The sequence below is a fragment of the Aotus nancymaae genome, unplaced genomic scaffold, assembly GCF_030222135.1.
Source record: "Aotus nancymaae isolate 86718 unplaced genomic scaffold, 86718_ANA_hifiasm-v0.15.2.pri h1tg000002l, whole genome shotgun sequence".
NCBI classification, from domain to species: domain Eukaryota; kingdom Metazoa; phylum Chordata; class Mammalia; order Primates; family Aotidae; genus Aotus; species Aotus nancymaae.
In genome coordinates, this window is record NW_026988413.1 from 19,852,271 (window position 1) to 19,876,252 (window position 23,982).

The following is a 23,982-nucleotide window of genomic DNA, read 5'->3' on the forward strand; positions in this document are numbered from 1 at the left end:
TAGAGATGAATTATTCATGTCCTCATAGGTGTGGAAATAGTCCTACCACTCAGCACTTTTCATGTAGTAAAGGTTACTTCAAAAGTGCAGCGGATATTTACTACAGGTTTTGTTGCCTTGAGTGTGCAGGGAATAAGGGAGCTCCTATAGAAGTCAGACTTGGAGGTGAAGGAGAGAGTCTTCAGGAAGGTTTGGGTATAGTACATATGCCAGGTATATTGGGCAGGGAAAAGGAGGGAGAAAATGTATGAATTTAAAAAAAATAAATAAATAAATTTCTAAAATAAAAATCTGACTTTAGAGATAAAATTAGTCCAACAAATACAACTTTTGTTTTTAAAATTTTTCTGTGTTTTCAATAGATAAGTGAAAATTAGAGTTCGAATGGCCAGGATGGGATACGAAACTGGCAGAGATTTCCAAGCCAGATTGGAATTTTTGAAAATTAAAAATCAGATTTCTCTCATGCTTCCATTATATATCTTTTTATAAACACTAGTTGTAGGATTAGAACAAAATGAGTTAGGTCTTTTAGTGCATCTTTTTAGTAGCTATCTGTATGAGTTTGCTAGGACTGCCATAACAAAGTACCACAGAGCAGGTGGCTAAAGCAACAGAAATTTGTTTTCTTACAATTCTGGAGACTGGAAGTCTGAATGAAGGTGTCGGCAGGGTTGATTTCTTCTGAAGCCTCTCTCCTTGTCTTGTAGATGCCATCTTCTCATGTCTTCATATGATCTTCCCTCTTTATACGTCTGTGTCCAAATTCCCTCTTTATATAAAGGACACTAATCATGTTGGATTAGGCTCTAACAACTTCATTTAAACTTAATTACCTCTTTAAAGACAGTCTCCAAATACAGTCACATTCTGAAGTGCTAGGGGTTAGAACTTCAACTTACCAATTTTGGGGACAGACAACTCAGTATATAACAGCACCATACTGGATAAATTTGATTGAATTTTAGTTATATTTCTTTTCGTGTCACCCTCTGAAGACTAAACTTTGTATATATTATTTGTATAAATAGTTTAATTATTTAAAATATTTTTTATTAAAGAGTGTAAGAAGGGCTGAAGAACATTGCCCTTTTATTTATAGCAGATTTTTCATATTAATTATATAGATACAACAAGGTTATTGATATCTCTGGGCCCAAATTTATTTTCTATAAAATAAGGTGGTTGAACAATATGCACTTTAAATTTTTGTCCAAATCTGAATTCCTAAAGCATGATCATAATGAAAACATCTACAGAAATATGTATAGAGTATCAATGGGAAGGAAAAAGAATACTTTTGTTAGTCTTTGTGAGTAAAATATTTATTTAAAAATGGACTTTCCACCCAAGAAAACAAAACAAAACAAAGCAAAACAACCTAAATATTCTTGGATTAACCATTATAACTGCATTGCTATTAGTGAATTTACTGCATTCAAGAAGGAAAAAGACACATTTCAATTTTTACCCCAGTACTAGCATAATATACTGACAATATCAACAACGAAACCTAGATGTTTGTTTTGAGCATTCCAAGCATGTATTTATTTTGGATTACTTTGCTGAAGTGGTAATGAAGTGCAAGGTGCATTTCATTTGTAGGAGGGCTTCAATTTAATTATACCAATTCAATTGGGTTTTCCTGGTCTGTCATAACACCCTGAAACACTTACAGGAAATGAAAAGAGAGTACATTTTAAAGGCATAAAAAGAAAGTACTTGTTGATGCTACATTTAATTAATCGCTAGAACTCATCACATTTTGTGTCAAAAAATGAAATTCTGTAAATGAATTCACCAAGTTCCAAAGTTATAGCTCAGGTATTTGATTGAAATAAAAATACTTTTCATCTTGGGCCATTATAAAAATTAAGCAAAAAGATAAATAAATTAAAATGAAAGTACCTTTGGAAGAATTACAAATGGATCAGAAAGGCCAAAGCTTTTCAGCCTTGTGATATATTGCAAGGACCTGTAGTTTTATTTATTTTGAAAAAGTAATCACTTAGACCTTACTGCTCTTAAGAAAGGTGCTTTATGTCCTCTAATTGAGATGTAATTATGTCATTTGGCTTGATGTTATTTTATTGTCCAGGAAAAGTAAAACAAATATTTTTTTGAGTAAAGATTCTTGTATTATCAATATATTAGATTGCTGCCTTTGATAGAGACTTGACCTACTTTAATGTGGTAAGTGAAAGGAGAGAAAGAAATAGAACAAGCAAAGATACCCCAAATTATTTTCACATTTTATTATGATATTATCAATAAAACCATTATTTTCTTCCTTTTTCATTGGTTTTAGTATTCGTGGCATCAAAATATCTAACTAGTTACTTTGTGTTTGTTTTTCTTCAATCAGGTAATTTATTGTATTTACTTACTTACGTTTATTATTATTTTTCTGAGACAGGGTCTTACTCCATGGCTAGGCTGGAGTGTGGTGGCACTATTATAGTTCAGTGCAACCTTGAACTCCTGGGCTCAAGTAATCTTCCCACCTCAGCCTCCTGAGTAGCTAAGACAACAGGTGTATGCCGCCATGTCTATTTATTTATTTTTCTTTTTAAATTATACTTTAAATTCTGGGATACATGTGCAGGATGTGCGGGTTTGTTACATAGGTACACACATGCCATCGTGGTTTGCTGCACCCATCAATCTGTCACCTACCTTAGGTATTTCTCCTAATGCTATCCCTCCTTTAGCTCCCCACCTCCTGACAGGCCCCAGCCTGTGATGTTCCCCTCCCTTTGTCAATGTGTCCCTATTGTTCAACTCCCACTGATAAATGAGAACATATGGTGTTTGATTTTCTGTTCCTCTGTTAGTTGGCTGAGAATTATGGTTTCCAGCTTCATCCATGTCCCTGCAAAGGATATAAACTCATCATTTTTTATGGCTGTATAGTATTCTATGGTGTATATGTACCACATTTTCTTTATCCAGTCTATCATTGATGGGCATTTGGGTATATACCCAAAGGATTATAAATCATTCTACTATAAAGACACATGCACATGTATGTTTACTGCAGCACTGTTCACAATAGCAAAGACTTTGAAAAAAATTTTTTTTAGAGATGACCTCACTATGTTTTTAGGCTAGTCTCACAAACTCCTGAGCTCAAGCGATTCTCCCAAAGTGCTGAGATTATAGGTGCCACTCCACCTGGCTCCAACTGACCCATTAGTCCACCCATAAAAGTATATTCTAGGGAACTCTTTTTCTCAATCTTACTATCAAATTTTGTAAAAGAAGTTATTTTTGTCAGTAATTGTTATATTGACATAATTATTGTGTGATTGTTGTAAGTTCTGTCCTAGAAATGTCTTTATTCTGTCATTTTTTCAAAGACAAGAATGTTTCCAAAAAATAAGAGTAGTTTATAAAATCCCTCAGTCATTGGATCAGGAATTAGAGAAGGGTAATGAAAAGGTTCCTCCCATCTGGCTTAATGGGCTGAATTGGAAAGGAAGAAGGGTCAGGTTTAGAGGACTCTCAGTTCTTCCTTCTTGGATTTCTGGCAAGAAAACTTGGGCTGGTGGGAACACATCTGAGCTACTAGTAGGGGCTGAATTTCCCACCAGCTGTAGATTGATGAATAGAATTATGGGGCATGTGTCTCTCTCCAGAGACAAACGTAGCTCCCCACTGAGGATTCAGGACCTTGGCAAGCAATTGTCAACCTGGAAAGAAAAAAAAATTGTCAAGGCCAGGTAAAATATTAATTACCAGCTAATGAAGAAAAACAAATTCTGCAATAATTTTTTCTCTGATACTCAGATTTTAGGAAAATATATACATTATTTCATAAAATGTTTTATGTGAAAGGCTAAAACCATTTAAGAAAATGCCTTTTTTGTATTACCTCTTGTTATCAGGCCAGTCCTTAATTTTTAACTCCTTTATAAAAACAAAACATGGACTCTTCCCCTGACTGAGCCTGTTTCCCTAGAAATGCAGATTCACTACCACACAATCTGCAGAGTAGCTTTTCAGTAGTAATGCATCTTGTAGTTCATACATTCCACTCTTTCTGTACCTAATTGGGTTATATGACTTCCCCATTTTAAGATAGCCACATCTATTTTCACTTCATCATTGCTTCATGAATTTTGGCTACTGCTTTTTTGGATACTTTTATTTATAACAAATTTTGAATCTTTGATTTTTTCTATTGGTTTGTAGATGAAATATGTTCAATATTTAAAGATTATGTGTAGTCTATTTTGGCTAAAATACTCTTTTAAAGCTACACATAGACACTCAAATACCACCACTTAATTCATTAAAGTGCTTAGAGTTACTAATAAGTAAGTAACTATATCAGTAGTTACAAGCCTAGTTTCAGTGTTCTTCATTGTATGAAAGACCACAAGTGTTTTCTTCTGTGAAATGATGTTTTTAAAATACACAGATCATAACACTTCATCCACACTCTTTTCTAGCAAAGAAAGTCAATTCGTTTATCAGTTGCACATAAGAACAGGAAAATACAGCAGTTTGTGATTGCAAATCCCGGGGAAGATTTTTAGAATTTTAAGCAACAGTTAAGTTTAAGAGATCCCTCTGATATATAGAAACCAAAAGCTGAAGCAGGAGAAGTCTGTCTTCCTGAGTACATGAGATCTAAATTCATTTTGATGGCTTAGGAGTAACATTGTCCTGTTATTTCTCAATGGTTCGTGCCCAACTGCTCCTTGCTCCACTAATATATAGTGATGAATGGCCCTCCCTACAATCAGCAGAAAAAGAATTCTCCATGCCATGAGAATTCCATTTAGTACCATTGATCACAGGCTGTGATATTAAAAGTAATTCATATTAGTGTTTTGTGATAGAATCTTTAATCATTTTTAATAACCAGGAAACCTTCATTACATGGATCTACTTCTTAAAGTGGAAATGATTTTGGCCTGAAGATGAAAGACAGGGCTTGAGTTTTTGCTTGTTCCCATTCTAACTGTTTTTATTTTTCTTCATCTCAACAGTTGGAATTTGCAGAATTCTTCTATGAGAATTCATGTTACCTCAATTGTCTAATTTCCATTCATTTCCATTTCCTGTGGTATATACATCTCCTTTGCCTTTTATTAGGATATTTGTCCAACTTTTATACTCCCTAAGCTTAAAAGAATATAAAAAGAGTATATGTGGAAACTTGAAGTCTAAAACTCCTACCTTAAAAGACTTTCTTAAAGGTTGTCATCTCTAGTTGCAAGTTCATCAAATATCAGGGCAGAAGACTCCATTCTCAGGAGACTTAAATTTGTAATAATATCTAATCTTAAGTATAAATTCTTCTCTTTTGTATTAAGTAGGGGCAAGTCAGAGGCTCACCTCCATACCTGAAGGTAGTGCAGCAATAATGTAATGCATAATCATTGATACTATTTCTTTTTCTTTGGTTTTAGTTATGGGAGTGGGTTTTTCCTTTGAACCAAGTTCTTTTGAGTGGTCCCCATTCTGTCCAATTATTTTGGCCTAATCACACATGATTAGGTGTGATAAAGACTGTAGTCAGTTGTCAGGAAAAAGAATTTTTCTCATTGCAAATTTAGGAAGTCCATATGGGGAGCAGTAATTTAACACATATTGGAAGCCTCATATTAAACATATGTTGTGGAAGATTTAAAGATAAATATAGTTGGGCATTCTGTCCTTGAAGAGCTCATGATTTAATGGGGAGAGCAAAATTATATCATGATTACATTTTTTTTTAAACAATGTGCAGTGTGATGAAATTTTTGGATGCAGGGAACCCAATTAGTCTAGGTGCAAGATGATAGTAGCTTGATCTGAAGGGGTTTTAGTGGAAGGAGCAAAGAAGCATATATATTTGAAAGACATTTGGAGGAGGATAAATTGCAGCAGACAGAAAGAAGGAGCTTCTGGAAACTTAGTTGGGGAACCAGAAGTGTTTTGAACTGAATTTCAAAAGTAAAGAGCTTCAGGAAGCAGGGAGTTAACCACAGTGTGGAATGCTACTGAAACATGAAGTCAGGTGAATTTAATATGCATGAATAAAGAGAAAGGAGAAAGTAACAGTATTGTGTAATCTTTTAGAGAGGGAACTTTGAGGTTCTGGGGAAATGAATGGCTCAGTGGCTTAAAAAATAAATCTGTGACTCTGGTAATAAAAAGTTATAACATGGCCGGGTGAAGTGACTTGCACCTATAATCCCAGCACTTTGGGAGGCCAAGGCAGGTGGATCACCTGAGGTCAGGAGTTTGAGACCAGCCTGATCAACATGGTGAAACGCCATCGCTACTAAAAATACAAAATTAACTAGACATGATGGCACACTCCTGTAATCCCAGGAGTGCTTGATTGAGAGGCTGAGGCAGGAGAATCACTTGAACCCAGGAGGCGAACGTTGCAGTGAGCTGATGTCGTGCTATTGCACTCCAACCTGGGTGACAAGAGCAAAACTCCATCTCAAAAAAAAACAAAAAAAAACAAAAAAGTCATAATGTGTATGTAGGGTTGGCTCCACATAAAATTCCAGAATTCGATAAATGAGCCAGTAACAATGATGGCATTCACTGCTACAAAAGGAAACAGGTGGCTAGAAGAATTTGAAATGTCATTCAAGGTTGTAGTCTGTTTATTTGCCTTTAAAGCAAAATGAGGAAACTGCTATACTTGTCATCCTGTTCTGCAGTGCCACTGAGTGAAGCCACTTCTTGCTTGTTCTCCAACTTTGCTTCCTTTTACATACCATCAACACGACACTGAACAGAAAACACAGTCTAGAATAACCACGTGGTAATTCCACTCAACTGCATATTCATTTACTATACATTTCAAAGGCATAGGCTCTTTTTCGTTTTTTAAAATTTTTATAAGTTCATGGAATACACGTGTAATTTTGTTACATGCATAGATTACACAGTGGTGAATCAGGCCTTTTAGGATATCTATCACCAAAATAGCATGTGTTGTACCCATTAAGTAACTTCTCATCATTCTCCCCCCTCCAGCACAGACATTTAATATACATTTCTGTGGACGCTTTCAAAGTTTAATTACAATGTGACTTTGAAGATCTCCAGAAAATTAAAATAATTTTTGTTTCGGCCAATGTCATAAAAATTTATTGACATTTGATACTTATAGTCTGTTTGTAATATTTTAGCCTTTAAGGCAGCAAATATTTCTTTGATATGCATCTAGCTTTGGTGCTTCAGATTTGTAGTCTTTAGACATTAGTCTATATGACTGATTATTTTTGTAACTTAAAAGCCAATGCCCTGAAAATGGTGGTAGATGGGCTAATAAACAGAGACTATGGAGAGGAAGAGTTAGACTGCAGGGAGAATTTGCAAATGCTTAAGGCAGCCTGAACAAAGACTAAGCCACTTCCATTAACATCTTCTTGCTGGATGAGGATCATGCAGAGACTTAGAATAGACATTTGAAGACGCAGTCATAGGGGCGTATAGAATCAGAAGGAATAGCAAATATTGAATTAGATGAGATCGGAGATTGCTTTTGACTCTACAATGCTTCCATGATCTTATAAGAAGGGCTGGAAGAATAGCGGTCTCAAAGAATTTGTAAGCTGTAACATATTGTATCACCTCTTCCGGAATGAATGTCTTAGAGGCGAAGAACTTAACTTCCATCAAAAAAGAATTAATAACCTCCGAAGGTGCTTTTTCCAGGAAAACATGTTGGGCAGTGGGAGCTCATGACTGCTGCTAATGTGATTTTGGTTTATGCTTGGTGTAAGAATCCAAAACTTCTGTACAATTTATTTCAGATTTCTGAGGCATTGTTTCCTACTCCAGACAGAGGATAAATGAATTATTAAGATTCTATCTGAGCTTGGCAGGTGTCAGAAATTCATTTTAAATCTCTGTTCAGAAGCTTTGATTCAATTTGGTTTTATTGTTCACTGTAAAGAGGTCTTCTTGGATATGTTTTTGGAAAGGTTATTGTCAGTGACATTTCAAAAATGTACCAGGATATGTTTCAGCATTTTATTTTATTTTTTGAGATGGTGTTTCACTCTTGCCACCCAGGCTGGAGTGTAGTGGTGCAATCTCAGCTCACTGCACCGTCCACCTTCGCGATTCTTCTGCCTCAGCCTCCCAAGTAGCTGGGATTACAGGTGCTTGCCACCACGCCCGGCTAATTTTTTGTATTTTTAGTAGAGATGGGGTTTCACCATGTTGGGCAGAATGGTCTCAAACTCCTGACCTCAGGTGATCCTCCTGCCTCAGCCTCCCAAAGTGCTGGGATTACAGGCGTGAGCCACTGCACCTGGCCTCAGCATTTTATCAGCAAGTTGCCAAAGGAAGCCACTGAATCTGATAATATTTAAATAAGGCTCTGCTTCAAGGATGTGGAGAAAAGGGGACCCTCTTACACTGTTACTGGGAATGTAACTTAGTACAACCACTATGGAGACCAATTTAGAGGTTCTTCAAAAAACCAGAAGTAGAGCTACCATATGTTTCAGCAATCCTACTGCTGGGTATATACCCATAAGAAAGGAAATCAGTATACTGGAGAAATATCTGTACACTCATGTTTGTTGCAGCACTGTTCACAATCACTAAGATTTGGAAACAACCTAAGTGTCCATGAACAGATGAATGGATTAAGAAAATGTGGTACAGATGCGCAATGGAGTACTATTTGGTCATAAAAAGAATGAAATCCTGTTGTTTGCAACAACATGGATAGAACTGAATGGAGATCATTATGTTAAGTGAAATCGGCTAGGCACAGAAAGACAAGCAATGCATGTTCTCACTTATTTGTGGGATCTAAAAATTTAATCTAAAAATTAAACTTACAGACATAGAGTGTAGACAGATGGTTACCAAAGGCTGGGAAGGCTAGTTTGGGGAAGATGGGGATGCTTCATGGGTACAAAAGAAAAAAAAATAGAATGACTAAGATCTGCTGTTTGATAGCACAACAGAGTGGCCATAGTCAATAATAATTGTACATTTAAAAATAACTAAAGAGCGTAATTGGATTGTTTAGGCCAGACACGGTGGCTCACGCCTGTAATCCCAGTACTTTGGGAGGCCAAGGCTGGCGGATCACGAGGTCAGGAGTCCAAGACCAGCCTGACCAACATGGTGAAACCCTGTCTCTACTAAAAATACAAAAATTAGCCAGGTGTGGTGCTGCGTGCCTGTAATCCCAACTACTTGGAAAGCTGAGGCAGGAGAATTGCTTGATCCTGGGAGGCAGAGGTTGCAGTGAGCACAGAGCCCGCCATTGCACTCCAGCCTGGGTGACAGAGTGAGACTCCGTTTCAGAAAACAAAAAAAACAAAAAAAATAAACAACAACAAAAAAAAACGTGATTGGATTGTTTATAACACAAAGGATAATTGCTTGAGGGGATGGATAACTCATTCTCCATGATGTAATTATTACGCATTGCATGCCTGTATCAAACCATCTCATCTATGTCATAAATATATACACCAACTCTGTACCCAGAAAAATTTAAAATAAAAAAGTAAGGCCCAGCTTGATAGCTGATAGAAGAATGTGATGATACATGTTTGCAGTTCACCATTATTTAATTGAAGAGCAGGAAGTTCTGAAATGGTTTATTTACCTTTTTGATGGGGACATCTACCATTTGTAGGTTCTTTCTTCTGTCTTTTTATTTGTGTAGATTCTACTAGAGATAAAAAGTGGGAGCATAATTCAACATGAATTTGCTTCCTGATCCAGAAATCAAAGGACAAAAATGGACCACCAAATCAGAGTTATGCCTTTTTCACAAAGGGGAAAGCCACCAGAAAGCAGCTCAGAGATGCTCCAATGACAAGCTGTGTGAAAGCATCAGAACCATGTACAGTTGCAGAGGAATTATATTTCTTTGCATTCATTTACTCATAAAGTTCAAAAATATTTATCGTAAACAACATGGGCCAGGCATTGTTGTAGGAGCTGGGGCTGCAAAGAGGAGGAAGGGATACATAGTGTGAATTCATAGTCTTTCACACTATTAATTCACACTATAAATTCATATTTTAATAAAACTATTTATAAAATGAGCCAGTTCAAATGAATTCTATTAAAGATTAGTTAGAAGCATACTTCATTATATCCAGATTATGATCAGGTAGAATTGCATGAAAGAAATTAAGACAATTCATTATTACTGTTAAATCAGGGCTAAAGGGTTAAAGGCAGACAGAGTTATGCTTTTCTGTCTCATAAAGGCAACTCTATATGAGTCACAAATGCCTGGTTAAATTACAATTATTTACAAAAATTGATGTTTCTACATAGTGTTACAAGGGGCAAGTCTTACACTGAACTATCTAAGAAATGTCAATGAAAACAGGATATTTATAAGATACAAAATGTAGAAATTACATAACTTTAAGGATCTTGTCTCAATATGAATTAGGATTTATATTCATAATATCTTTAAGAAGTAAAAAAATCTTGCAAACATTTACTATCCCTACTTGCATTATTATCCAAAAGACTGTGAATAGGTACATTCCGCTGAATCTTGTATCCCTACTGATGTTGACAAATACCCATTCTGCTAAGATTTGCTGTCTACTAAGTGCTAATTGGAGCTGCAACTCTGGCTTTAGCTATGATATTATTATCTAGGACTGAATAAAAAAATATAAGGCTTGGCCGGGCGCGGTGGCTCAAGCCTGTAATCCCAACACTTTGGGAGGCCGAGGCGGGTGGATGACGAGGTCAAGAGATTGAGACCTTCCTGGCCAACATGGTGAAACCCTGTCTCTACTGAAAATACAAAAATTAGCTGGGCATGGTGGTGTGCACCTGTAGTCCCAACTACTTGGGAGGCTGAGGCAGGAGAATTGCTTGAACGCAGGAGGCGGAGGTTGCAGTGAGCCAAGATTGTGCCACTGCACTCCAGCCTGGCACCTGGCGACAGAGTGAGACTGTCTCAAAAAAAAAAAAAAAAAATATATATATATATATATACACATATATATATATATATATATATATATATATATATATATATATATATATGGCTTGTGGAAACTGCAGAAGAACTAGGGTGATAATAATAGTAACAACAACTATATTATTTTTGACCACTTGTTATTTCCCAGGGAGGTGCTAACCACCTTATATATGTCTCATTTAGTGCTCACTACATTTCTATTATCAGTCCCATTTTCAGATCACAAAATGGTTTGAAGAAAGTACTTTAGAGTTCTGACCAATTAGATTGGAACTAAATTTTTTCTGACGATACATCTTGCTTTACCCACTTGCTATGTCTTAATATTAAAGGATATCACTCCTATGGAATTCATGTTTCCAATGAGAGAATGAGTTACGTGGGGTCCATGGTTTAAAAGTGATTCTGGAGAACCCAAAACACTCAGCTCATCCACTTTATCCATGGAGAGATTAGGCCTGGGTGGGAGATTGGATGAGAGGCATCTCTTATCAGTCTGAGAGGAATAGTGTGTACTAAAGAAATTGATCAAAAGGAGGAAGACATTTGAGGGTACTAGGGAGAAGTATGACTCTGATGGGTTGAAATTCTACATGGGAATAATTGCAAAAGAAGCTATTGGCAACATCTACAGGAGAGCAGAGAATAGTAAGAATTAGGTGTACATTGAAGAGCAGTGAGTGTTCAGGGAGTCATCTTGATGGAATGTCAGTCCACCTCCCTTCCAACGTCTCAGGGTAAAAGGTGTGTATATGGATGTTGAAAGCTGTGGTATGGAGGTTACTGGAAACCCACCTGAGTGATTCAACAAGTGCTCTTATTATGGTTCTTGAGAAGGTGTTCATAGGAGACATTTGGGAATTAAATCCAGAGCCATTAACTTCCATTCTGCATAAGGATCTCAATCACAGTGACCTCAACCTGTCTCCTTCTCACTAAGGTGACAGGTTGAGGTCACTAACGCAATATGAAAGGGAATTCACAGACTGCTGAATCCCTTCTAGGGAGTTTGAGATGCTCCATGGAAGCCCAGTTTGGAACCTTTGATCCTAATCAGTATGGCAGTAGCTTGTGGCAGATGTTGGCAGGAAGGTGAATTTATTTTTACCCACCCACGTTGTCTCTTCTATGCTCTACTAACTTCACAGACAAAATTTAATGTTAGCAAACTAATGACAGTGCTATTCCCTAGACTCTAAAGAACAGCCTTGTCATCCTCTACCTTCAGTCAGCCATTAATAGGATACTAATATATTTTGACATAAAGGTATGAAATTGAATTACTTGGCTTTTATTTAATCTCCATGCACATCCCCCCACTCCCCCATGTTCTAGCTGTCTGTTTTCATGTTTTTAGTTGGCCTTTTAAAATACCAGGTGTAAGAGGACCCAGAAGTGTAAAATGTCATGCCACCAGCCCAGCTAGACAATCTTCCCTCAGAGGAAGCCCAGCACCTTGTCAGATATGTTTAGAGAGGTTCCTTTATGTGCTCTAAACATCTTCCAATACCTGGAAGCAGCAGCAAATACTGTTGATTATTAATCAGAACCTTATGTAGGAGAGAAATTTTCAGAATATTTATCATAATGATAACGGTTAATATCTATTGAGCACTGACAATGTGCCAGGCATTTCACTAAGCATATCACACGAATAGACTCATTTAATTCTCTTAATATGCCTGTGAGTTGGATATTGTTATCATCTCCACTTTACTGATGAGGAAACTGAAGCACAGAGTTTCCTGATTAACTAGGAACTGGAAGAACTTTACTTCAAATCTGGGCAATCTGACTTGGAACCTGAGCTCCTCACCACTTTGCTGTGTTGCTTCACATACCTGCTGTTTACACCAGGGTTGCAAATGATTCAAGAAGGTTTTCCATTATGGACCCTAGGGTCTAATGCCCCAAAATTTACTGATGGGTCTCAACTGGGATATATTTTGATAGGAGATTAAAAAAAAAAAAACAGATATCCTGCTCAAAAGACTGGGTTGAAGGAAGCTGCTGCTAGTGGGAAAGTGGGAAGTGTTGTAGGTTGTTGGGGAAAGATGGGTGCTGAGAGCAGAGAGTGAAGGTTTAGGAAGATGGATGGAAAAAAGTCTTAAGCGGTAATTAGTGAGAGTCTTTGTTTTCTTCTGTCTTGTTTAGTTGATCATTCTGGAGATGAACTGAGATCATATGTGAATTCATTTGGGATCTGTAAAGTTTGATTCAAATGATAGTGTCTGTTGTATGCCATAGTGTGCCCCCTGGAAGTTAGGGAAGAGTGGTGGGTGGCCAGAGGTTAAGGAGACAATAGTGCACGGGTTGGAGTCAGAGGGTGTAGGTGAGAACCTGGGAGGTAGATGCGTGTGGACAGGGAGCAGCCACTTTATGGGCTTTGAGAAAGGTGATACACACTGGTATGCCCCACTTTAGGGAACTCCAGGAAGGCGGATGTGGGAACTGGTCATCAGTCATTCTCCAAATCTCATTTCCCATTTGCAACTACTGCTCTAGTGAGGTCTTAGTCCTGACACCTCCAGCGCAGCAGAGAAGACTGAAGCCCACTGCCATAGGTTTACTGTTATCTCAAAAAATTGCTTAGGTAGAGTGCATTCAACCTCTGTCCCCCAACTTCTATTAGAGTCTGATAGGCCACTACATTCTATGGTTCCAGCTTCCCCCTTATCTGCTATGTGTTCAGGAGAATATTTTCTAATCACAATCATTGCAGATCAATTGAGTGAACTTGGAAATAAAAGGATTACCAGATCCGCTTAATTTGGGGATAAAAATCTGTTGTGAACACTATGTGGTCACTCTGTTAATCGCATAAATTTTTTCTTCCCTATTTGCATCTAATTCCTAACACTCTTTACTATGGGCCTTATTTTTATTCTTGTCCTGAGTTATCATTTGTTTACACATGGACATGCTTTTAAAATAACTGTATTAGTTCTTTAAAAATTATTCTCGATGTGAAATAATCCCCAGTTTCTACCACACAGAGATAACCACTTGCAACAGCTTGTTGGCCATTTCTCCATGCACTTTTCTTGCATATACAAACTCCTAATGTCCACAGTTTATATGAAGGAGCTTATGCCATAATGGTTATTCATGACCTTTTTTCCACTTCACAGCATGTTGATGCCACACTTCCCTCTAAATGAATAAAGACCTACACATTGATTTGTACTTTCTACCCAGTGTTCTCTTGTTTACTTGACCACCCTGCCTGATGATTGTTTATTGATAAAGAAGTCTGAGCAGCACACAGAGATCATCAAACTCTGCTAATCCAGACTTTATAGCTTTGCTGTCAAATCCATAGGATTCTTGGTATTTATCCATTGACAAGAGAGTCTGAACTTCTCATAGAAGCAGAGAAAGAACATGAAATTGATGAGTGAAGGGTCCAAGGCTTTGCATTCTGCACTGCTACTTAATAGCTATGTAACCTTAAAATCACTTCACCTTTCTGAACCTCAGTTTCCCTACCTGTAAATAATATTGTGAGTTTTTATTATATTCAAGGTCTATTCTAACTGAAGGTCTGTATCTGCAAACATACTGTCAAGCTATAGCTTCCCTCACAACTTAAATGCTCCGGCTTTATTCGTCAATACCTTTTTGATATCCAGCACAATGGTAATACAAAGCAAGCACCCAACAAACACACTTTGAGTGATGGATCAATATACCTGTTGAATCTGTCTTTTCAAATTTTCACCAGAAATATCCATCTCTGTAGTTTTATACTGATTGTGTGTTAGGCTAGTGAACCTCAGACATTTTTACCTGTCAACCATCTCTCTAGAATTTGTGCACATATATCTACACTTTAAAATAGCCACAGTTTAAATCTCGGTTTGTGTATATGTGTGTGTGTGTGTGTGTGTGTGTGTGTGAGTGAGGTACGCACCATGTGTGAGTGTGCTCATGTGTATCTATAGTTCGATATGTATGTGTTATTTTGGGTGAGTAAAGTGGGATTCCATATGGAGGGAGTTACTGTACTTTGCACTAAAATGAGGTTTTAGACAAAGGAGGTTTACAAAATGAGATTACATTATTTTTTCAGTCCCGCTTCCAGAGTTTTAGTGAAATTAAATGGGTGTGTGTCTGCGTTTCTGCGTGTGTGTGTTTGAAGTGAAGGTAGAGAGAGGTGTCCTAATATTGTAGACATATTACTCCCTTCTTTCATCTGTTCTTTCTTATCTTTCTTGTTTTCCTTCCTTGCCTCATTCCCTCTTTTCCTCTCTTCCTCTCTCCCTCTCTTTTTCTTTTTCCTATTTTATTTCTGTTTCCTTCTTTCCTTCCCTTTCCTCCTTTACAGGATCAAATTAAAGAATAATGCCATTCTTTCTACTTTAGTCAATGACTTTAGTCAGTGGTGACTTTTATCACCATTTAATGTAAAAAATGAGAAACAAACCTCTCAACCAATGAAATCCCAGTATAAGGTAGCATTCAAAGACAAGTAGGTGTTGTGTTATATTAATATATTGAAGAAATGTATCAATCCATTGTGGGGGTGAAAACCAAATTATTCCACTCAACTAATATCCAAGCTTAAACTACTTTCAAAATATCACTTAAAAAGTCCAAGGAGTTGAGTTATAGGCTTTTGGGGAATGAATAGAGTGTTCAGAAAGTTTGATACTGCACCATTTTATTGTTTAATATGTGTCTGGAACCAGTATGCGCTGAATTCTTTTAAAATGAGTTACACAGTTAATTCTCTTCCTACAGAAAGGACACTGTACATATTTAAACATTTTTCTTCATTTTGGAATGCTCAGAGGCACCATCACAAGTGGTGTATACTGTAATATGCTTTGACTGAGAGGTGCTGTCAGAGGCTATTGAGCTGTGTAGAGCTACTTCAGTCTCCACCCTGTGCCTTCTGGACTCGTGGTCTGCTTTTCAAAAACAGTTTTTCCATCTCTCTGAGGGTCAGACTGCCACTAACCGTGTCTCATTGTAATATGCATATTTGCCTGTGGTTCTTACAGCTCCACTCCACATCCCACCATTTCAGATTCGCTGAATCTAATTTATTATGTAACAAACACATGGTCTTATTAAATGTTTTTAAAAAATCAATAGAAAGTATGGTATAAAAGTGGTCTCCAAATGTTCTTTCTGCATATTTCCACATTCCTATATAAATTCCAGAAACGTTTGGTTTCTGGAGAAGTGTTCTCTAGATAATTGTAGAATTCTGGTAAGGAACCCCCCTTTCCCGTTTGAATGTGAACTCTTCCTTCTAAACATGAAGAGACAATATTGCCCTTAGTCCTCAAGGTGCATGGCTACCAATTCCGCTCTCCCATTTGTATCTGACCACTCGGTTCTTGTTTTGCAGTCCCCAGTCTGTCCCAGATCGTCTGAGGATCCGGGTGAACAAAATCAGTTTACAAGACTATGAAGGATTCCACTATGACAAAGAGAAACTCCGGGAAGCTTGTAAGTTGGAAGTGCCTAATTGATTTCATGCAATCAGCTTATCTTCAGCTTGTTGATCTTCCTGGGTTTGATGGGTAGATTCATTTATCCTTGTGCCTGAAAAATCATGGTTAGAGAAGTGAAGTGAAACATAGTAACATGTGAGCTCCAAGTGATAATGTATGGGCTACAGAAAAAGGAACTGGAAAAGGAAAGCAGCCAAATAAAATCATTCAGCTGTGGATGCCAAGTCAGGATCTCTTGGCTTATTCGCCACTTTAGTCTCAGATTTGCCTGAAATGAGGAAAGCAAAAAAATTGATGATACCGGTGGTATAGCACCATCCAGAAAACTCTTGAGACAGCACAAGTCTCTTCTTGGAGACTGCATTATCAAACACTTCCCTCATTCTTCACGTAGGTGTGGCAAAGAGGCACATTCAGCACTTCTAGATATTATGCTATTATATAATGTCAGGGAAGGGCCACAGGATATGGAACGTTGTGATGACAAAGTGATTCATTGATGATCAAGTGCCATTATTTTTGAAATATGCACTTGAGTCAATATATGAATTACTTCTCAAGGTTTGCATTTTCTGTATGCTTCTTTGAATACATAGCTAATTGTTAGTTCATCTCGCTAGTCAATCAGTATGTACTGGACACTTTTTACATTCTGGTCATTGTTTTAAATCTCTTATAATTTATGAGGTAATTGGTTAAAATAAGTCAGAAGAAGTTAAGACCATGGGAGTGTTAGATATTAGGGTTCTCGGCTCCTTCATAATTGTGGGGGCCGATAGTCAACTGCAATAAAGTCAGAGAAGATAAGGAAAACTGGTGTCCAAGGGAATAGGCAGTGGTGCTGATAGAAAGAAATGACTTTTATATAGAACCAAAGACTTATGAACCCTGTCCCCAAATGATCTCTAAGCGTAGACCTGCCTACCTGTGTAAAAGAGGAAAATAGTTAAAACTGGCAGGATTAATAGTGGGAAAACCTTCTGAGCTCTGGTTTCTGAGAGTGATCTGAAGTCAGCTTTAGTGGATGGAAATTCTGAGGTCCAAGGATAATCCTAGGGGTGGGTACAGGGGGTTCTACAATCTGGAATCGGCATGAGACGAGGATCCATACCCCTGGTAGTCTAATCACTGAACCTACTAGATAATTTGGTGTGAATTTTCTTTCTTAATTCTCTCAGCTGCTTCAGATTCCTCAATCCTTTACGTTGTTTTCCTTAGACATCAATACCTTGTAGTTTCTCCCCAGCCTTCTCACTTCCATACTTTATCCTCATTTCCTTGGATAGGAAAGTCTGAGCTGGAGGAGGAGCGATTCGCCAAACCTCTTTATTTCTTTCTTCTGTAAACAACATATTCCATTTTCTAATATAAATGAGCTTATAAGTGATAGACTAGCATATAATCTAATTTGACTCCTAAAGTAATGGACATATATTTTTTCGATGGGGAGTATAGCTACAATGTAAATTAAATTGACTTCTAATGGTTACTTATCATAAAGAAGAGTGTTTTATGTTCTTTCTTGTTTTAAGCTTCCAAGCAAATAGCTAACAGTTCTTAAAAGAAGATAACAGATCTCAAGTAATATTTTGCAGCTTACCATCAACTCTGAAGAAATTCTGTTTGGAGTGGGGACACATTTGAAATTTTTAGCTGAAATGAGATTTGAAGCTTATCTGTAGCTTTCAATTATCTGTTCTATCTTTTCTGTGGCATTATCTGTCCACCATTGCTGGAGGTAATTGTGATTTGAGCTTTTCCAAGAAGATGACATTTTCCAGCAAGTGCTTTACTCAGCATATGTGATAAAATTTCTATGTGAAGAAACTTCTTAAGTCAAATGAGGGGAAGCAATGGCATAAATGCAAGCCAAATAAATTCATCAGTGTCTTTGGGACCCCAAAGAACAAAGAAATTCTTAAAAAGGGGATAAAGGAGTTATTCTAAAGATTTTAAAACTCATTCCAAAGATTTAGATTTGAAGAAAACAAAGGATTGGAAGTAAAAGTGACCAACTCAATCATTCTACTTTTAATATATGGTGATGGTGCTTCTAACCTGTAGTTATTCAGGAAAGTTTAGCCTTTGAGATTCTGGATTCACTTCTACTAACCTTTGCTCTTTTGCCTGATTCCAACTTGAAATAGACTACAGATTTGTGGAAGGCTGACAGGGCTCAAACTGAGTATAAAGACAAAAGCAAGTTTAAGTTCATCTATGAGGTGCATGCCAAAATAAATGTTGTTTCAGAAGCATTAATTACATGAAGTTTGCACAACACATCTAGATAAAAGGGGCTCTAGGAATGTACTCTGACCTACATCCCAGAACAAAGAGAGTGAATTCTCTTAGGTCACATTTATTGTCACCAGAATCTGAGCTAGAGCAGTAGTGTGGTACTGCGTTTCAAGTTAGTTCCCTTTCCTGATGGCACACCAAGTGATATCTCCGGGCAGCATGTGGTTCTTTGCCATCACTGTTTAGCAGAATCTTGCTTATTGTTCACATTAGATAATAAGCTCGCATGTTTGTCATCTAACAAAGCCCGTCTTCTGTCCATAATGCAGGGCTCCCTGATAATTCAGGCCTTAAATTGCTTTGCTTATTTTAGCACAGAGAAAGATGACTCTGCTCTTTCAGGTATTTCCCATCCCTCTTCCATTTAGCCCCATCTCACTGGGGGACAATCCTTCTAAAATAATATCCTGGAAAAAGATAGTCCTTGTCAATCTGTCCTTCAGCTCTTTTTGGTAAATTTCGGACTTATGTAAGACACCAAAAGTCTTCCTCACTGTATAGGATGTATCAACCCGCAGATAATAGTTGTTTGTGGTTTGCAAGAGGGGACGGTCTATTCAACTTAAGAGGCACAACAGAAAGAGAAAGTGACCATATTAAAAAAAATTAAAGCAAATTTGTAATAATGATATCAGAAAGTCATTCTCATAAACAGAATGAACTTTGCAAGTGGGTCCTTAATAGAGCTTATAATCCTATAATCTAGGCAAAGGATAATCTGTTTTTAAATATCTGTTATATTTCCAACACCAGAAGAGATTCATTAACATGATATATTTTTTAAAAATCTGGGATGACTTGATATTCTCCAAAATTTAACTCTGTTCCTATGCAAACTGGTTAAACTTCACTTTGGGCATCAGTTTACCTGCATTTTTAAATGGCCATGATAATTTACACAAACCTAGGGTTTAAAATACAAGCAGTAAAAACCAGGTTGGAGCCAACTGAAAGCAGATGTCTGTAAGGACAGGGAATTAACATTTGTTGTATATCAAATATAGTGTTTGACAATGCTTTTACATACATAATCTCAGCATAATTCAGTATTATCTGGATGTATATAACGTATAATGTGTAACAGATCAATACTTTGGTTAACACTAATGATACAAGGATTGTATCCTAACTAGGTATTTAGTTAAGCATTTGCCCTAATGGAATTTCCTTGTTTGGTGATTTAGTAGAAAAGTCAGAAATTTTGGTGTTTGAATCTCAGTTGCAACCTTGAGAAAGTCATTTAATTTCTCTGATGATCAAGTCTCTCATCTGTAAAATGAAGATATAATTATAACCCCATTCAGTGCTGAGGGTTAAATGTAATGCCATATATGGAACCCATGTTGTGAAGTCTGGCACATTAGCGTGCTCTCCGAAAATGGTAGCTATGATGCTTGTGGTTGTTGTGTTAGAGGGCCTGCCGTCACACTGCTCAACAGTCTGCAAGTCCACAAAGCCAGGCTCAAAGGAGATCATAGAGGCTGACTTCCTCTATGCAGAACCCTTCCTGGCTTGAGACAGCTCACTTCAAACTGCAAACACCACCACCCTCCAACTCACTTTCTTACTTTCAAAAATCGAATTGAAAATACTCAAAAATATCACAGAAAGATTATGGGAAGAAAATGTAACTAAATCATCCAATTCACTTGTATTTTGTCTACTCATATAAGCATCTGCTGTAATGACAAGATACTTAAATCCATGAAGCATGTAAATACTGCATGCCCATATAGGATGATCTGGATATTTACCTGAAATGTTCTTCCTTAAGTCCTAATACATTCTCTTAAGTGTGTCATCTGTTATCTACCACTGAATCTTTTTAAATAAATTTTTATTTTAGAATAATTTTAGATTTACAAAAAGTTACAAAGATAATACAGGGCATTCTGTATATTCCTTCCCCAGTTTTTCTCATTACTAAACACTTTACATTGCCATGATGTATTTGTCAAAGAAACCAATATTGCTATATTACTATTAACTAAGCTTTTAGGATTTCTATCCTAGGATCAAATCAACAGGATACCATATTGCATTGAGTTGGCATGTCTTCCTAGTCTCTTTTGATCTGTAACCATTTCCGTTTCCTTTTTTTTTTTTTTTTAAATAACCTTAGTAGTTTTGGGGGGATTACTGCTTCCTGTAGAATATCCTCCATTCTGGCTTTGTCTGTTGTTTTATTCATAATTAGACTGGATTTATGGGCTTTTGGGAAGAATACTGTAGAGGTGAAGTGTACACTTTTTGTCTCATCATGTCAAGACTTCTCTGATATCCACATGGTATCCTTGGTGATGTTAACCTGATCATTTGGTAAAGGTGGTATTTGCCAAGTTCCTCCACCATAGAGTTAAAATTTTTCCTCCTTCCCTACTCTATTCTTTAGGAGTACCTCACTAAGTCTAACCTACTTTCAAAAGGAGCAGAGGAGGTGGATCACTGGATTTTTAAAATTGTTTCCAGTTTGCATATTTGAGCTCAACTGAATTTGTTAACTATGCCAAAATGGTGGAGCCATTCAACCATTCATGCATTTATACTTTCAATAATTACATATTTGCATTAGTTATATATCAGATATACTAGATCTATACCATACTGTACTAGATGTTAGTCACTGAAAGATGAAACTAGAAAATCCAACATTACAACATAATTTATTCAGTACACATTTATTGAGTCCTTACTGTGAGCAAACAGTGATTGGAAATAAAAAAAAAACAGGATTAGTTCCTGATTTTCTGGAGCTTTCTTTCTTTTGTTTTTTAAAAATGTGATAAAAACTGTGATGGGGCTATAAACATTCTGTACCTATTTTTCTAGCAAACATCACTTAAATAATAAAGAAAGAGATAAAATATATAAGCAAAAATGAGAAAAGCCAGTCTAACCACTAATTAGGTGTATGACCTTGGGCAATGCATTTGTCTTCTTCAGCCTTCTGTTTCCTTATCTGCTAAATGCAGTAGTTAAACTAGGCATTTCTTAAGAACAATTATAATACACTAAATGTTTAGTTTTATAGAAATTACATAGGATTAAACATTTTTCACTGGCGTGTTTCCTTAGTAGAGTTTTTAAAGCTCCAACATCATTCATAATGAGTATAAGCATTAGAAAACCATGTAAGTACATTGTGCTTCACGAGTTTGCTAAAAGCACTGATTTCTTTTTCCTATCAATAGCTTCATCTAAAATTGAATCTTTCCCCCTCATTTAACAAGTTGGCAACAGGGCTGTTCAGTGGAGATTAGGCCTCCGTTTGGTGGAGGTAGGCTTTCCAATTTGAAATCTGTCTGAGAAGTTAAATGATGTCAATTTGACCTCTGAAGGGCATTGTCCTTCCTGTTTTGAAAGCATGTTTATGTTTATTCCTATTTTCATGATTTGACATTTACCCAGAGTTTTGTATTGAGATTTTTACTGTCTTTTCCTATCTCTTGTGTATATCTTACATTTATCATTTTATTAAAAACGTAATAATCATAATAGTTAACACACATTGTACTATTGCTAAGAGCTAGGAAATGCCTTTTCTACACTTATTGTGTAATTTAATTTTCCTGATGTCCCAGTGTGATAGATAGTATTGTTATTCTCATTTCACATATAAAGCAATTGAGGCACAGAAAACTCAAACTGTCTGAGGGGCTGGCATTTTGAATGCTTATATAATTACTGTGTTTTCTGTTTCCTCCAAGTAGTTCTTATTTTTCATATAAATATCTTTAATAACATAAGTAAAAATTCATATTTCAGTCTTTCATGATTCCATTTCAAATGTCTTTTTACATTTAAACTGACTTTGACTTAGTTTATCATACTCAGGCTTGTTGGACAAGTTTCTGTTTTTAGATCTTCCTCCAACCTCAAAGAAAACATCCATTCATAAATTCAACAAATATTAATTTACTGCTTATCATCTTTCTAGTAGTATTTCAAGTAATGGGGACCCTGGAAAGTGCTTGCCCTCATAGAGCTTATGCTCCAGTGGAGAGACAGACAAGTGAATAAATAATACAATATGGCAGCAAGTGCTGTAAAGAAAAATAAAGCGGAACAGTGAAGAGGATTCTGTTTTTGATAAAATGGTCAACCAGAGACTTTCTGAAGAAATGACATTTAAACAGACGCCAGAACAGAAAGAGCAGATGCGTGTGTGGATTTCTAGAAGAGTATCCCCAGGCAGAGGGAATGGCGAGTTCCAAGGCCAAGCATCCTTAGTATTTTTAATGAATGGCAGGGATGTCCATGTGACTGGAACCTGCTTAGTTGAATGGAGAGTCAGAAAGTTATTTAGAAGGGTCAGCATATGGAGAGGGCGTATAGACCATGGAAAGGGCTTTGGCTTTTATTCAGAGTGTGATGAGAAGGTATTGGAACTATCTGAGGAGTGTATCATACCTGAATTTATTCTAGATAAATTTGGCTACTAGGTAGAGAATTGTCAGGTTGCAATGATGGAAATAGGACAGCAGGTGCCAGGCTAATATGATACTCTAGTTGACAGGTGGTAGGAATGAGGGAGTTAAAATAATAGAGTTGGAGAGAATCAGTTAGACTCTGGATGTATTTTGGAGGTAATGCCGGTAGGATGAGATGATGGATTAGCTGTAATGCCTAAAAGTGCAAAATGATTCAGTTGCCTCTGAGGTTTTGACCTCAGTAACTTGGTAAATAGAGGTAGGGAAGATGCAGAGAATTCAGCAAAGGAGACCAAGAAAGAGAAAGACCAAGGAAGAGCCTACGGTTAGCTGCAGAAGCAGCAGGAGAGCTTGTTCGTTGGAATCCAAGAGAAGAAAAACATCTCATAAAAGCTGTTTAGCTCTCAGCATTTCAGAGAGGTTGAGTAAGACACACACTAAGAATTGGTAGTTGGATTGGGGTAGAGCGTAGTTAGTAGTAGCTTCTTGAGATTGTGGAGTGAAAAAGGTGAAGTCCATAGAGATGATTCGTGTGCAAATGGGATCAAGCAAAGGTCAGTTGTGTGCTGCATAATGACATCGTGATCAGTGATGGACTGCGTATACAACAGTGGTCTCGTGAGATTTCAATATCGCAGTTTTACTGTACCTTTTCTATGTTTAGATATTTTAGATACCCAAATGCCATTGTGTTACAATTGCCTACGGTATTCAGTACAGTAACATGCTGTACAGGTTTGTAGCCTAGGAGCTACAGAGTATACCATATAGCCTAGGTGTGTAGTAGGTGATTCCATCTAGGTTTGTATATGCTCTATAACGTTCACACGATGCAGAAATCACC

At 36.9% G+C, this 23,982-nt stretch overlaps 1 protein-coding gene across 4 annotated transcripts in view; it reads left to right on the forward strand.

The window, feature by feature from the left end:
• The window catches only part of DGKI (diacylglycerol kinase iota), a 445,642-nt gene that overhangs the window by 304,294 nt on the left and 117,366 nt on the right, over positions 1-23,982 (forward strand). For all 4 annotated transcript variants that reach the window (XM_064373122.1, XM_021674149.2, XM_064373130.1 and 1 more), the window contains one exon: positions 16,305-16,405. In XM_064373122.1, coding sequence (XP_064229192.1) covers positions 16,305-16,405 — 101 coding nt within the window. The remainder of the gene's footprint in view (positions 1-16,304; positions 16,406-23,982) is intronic.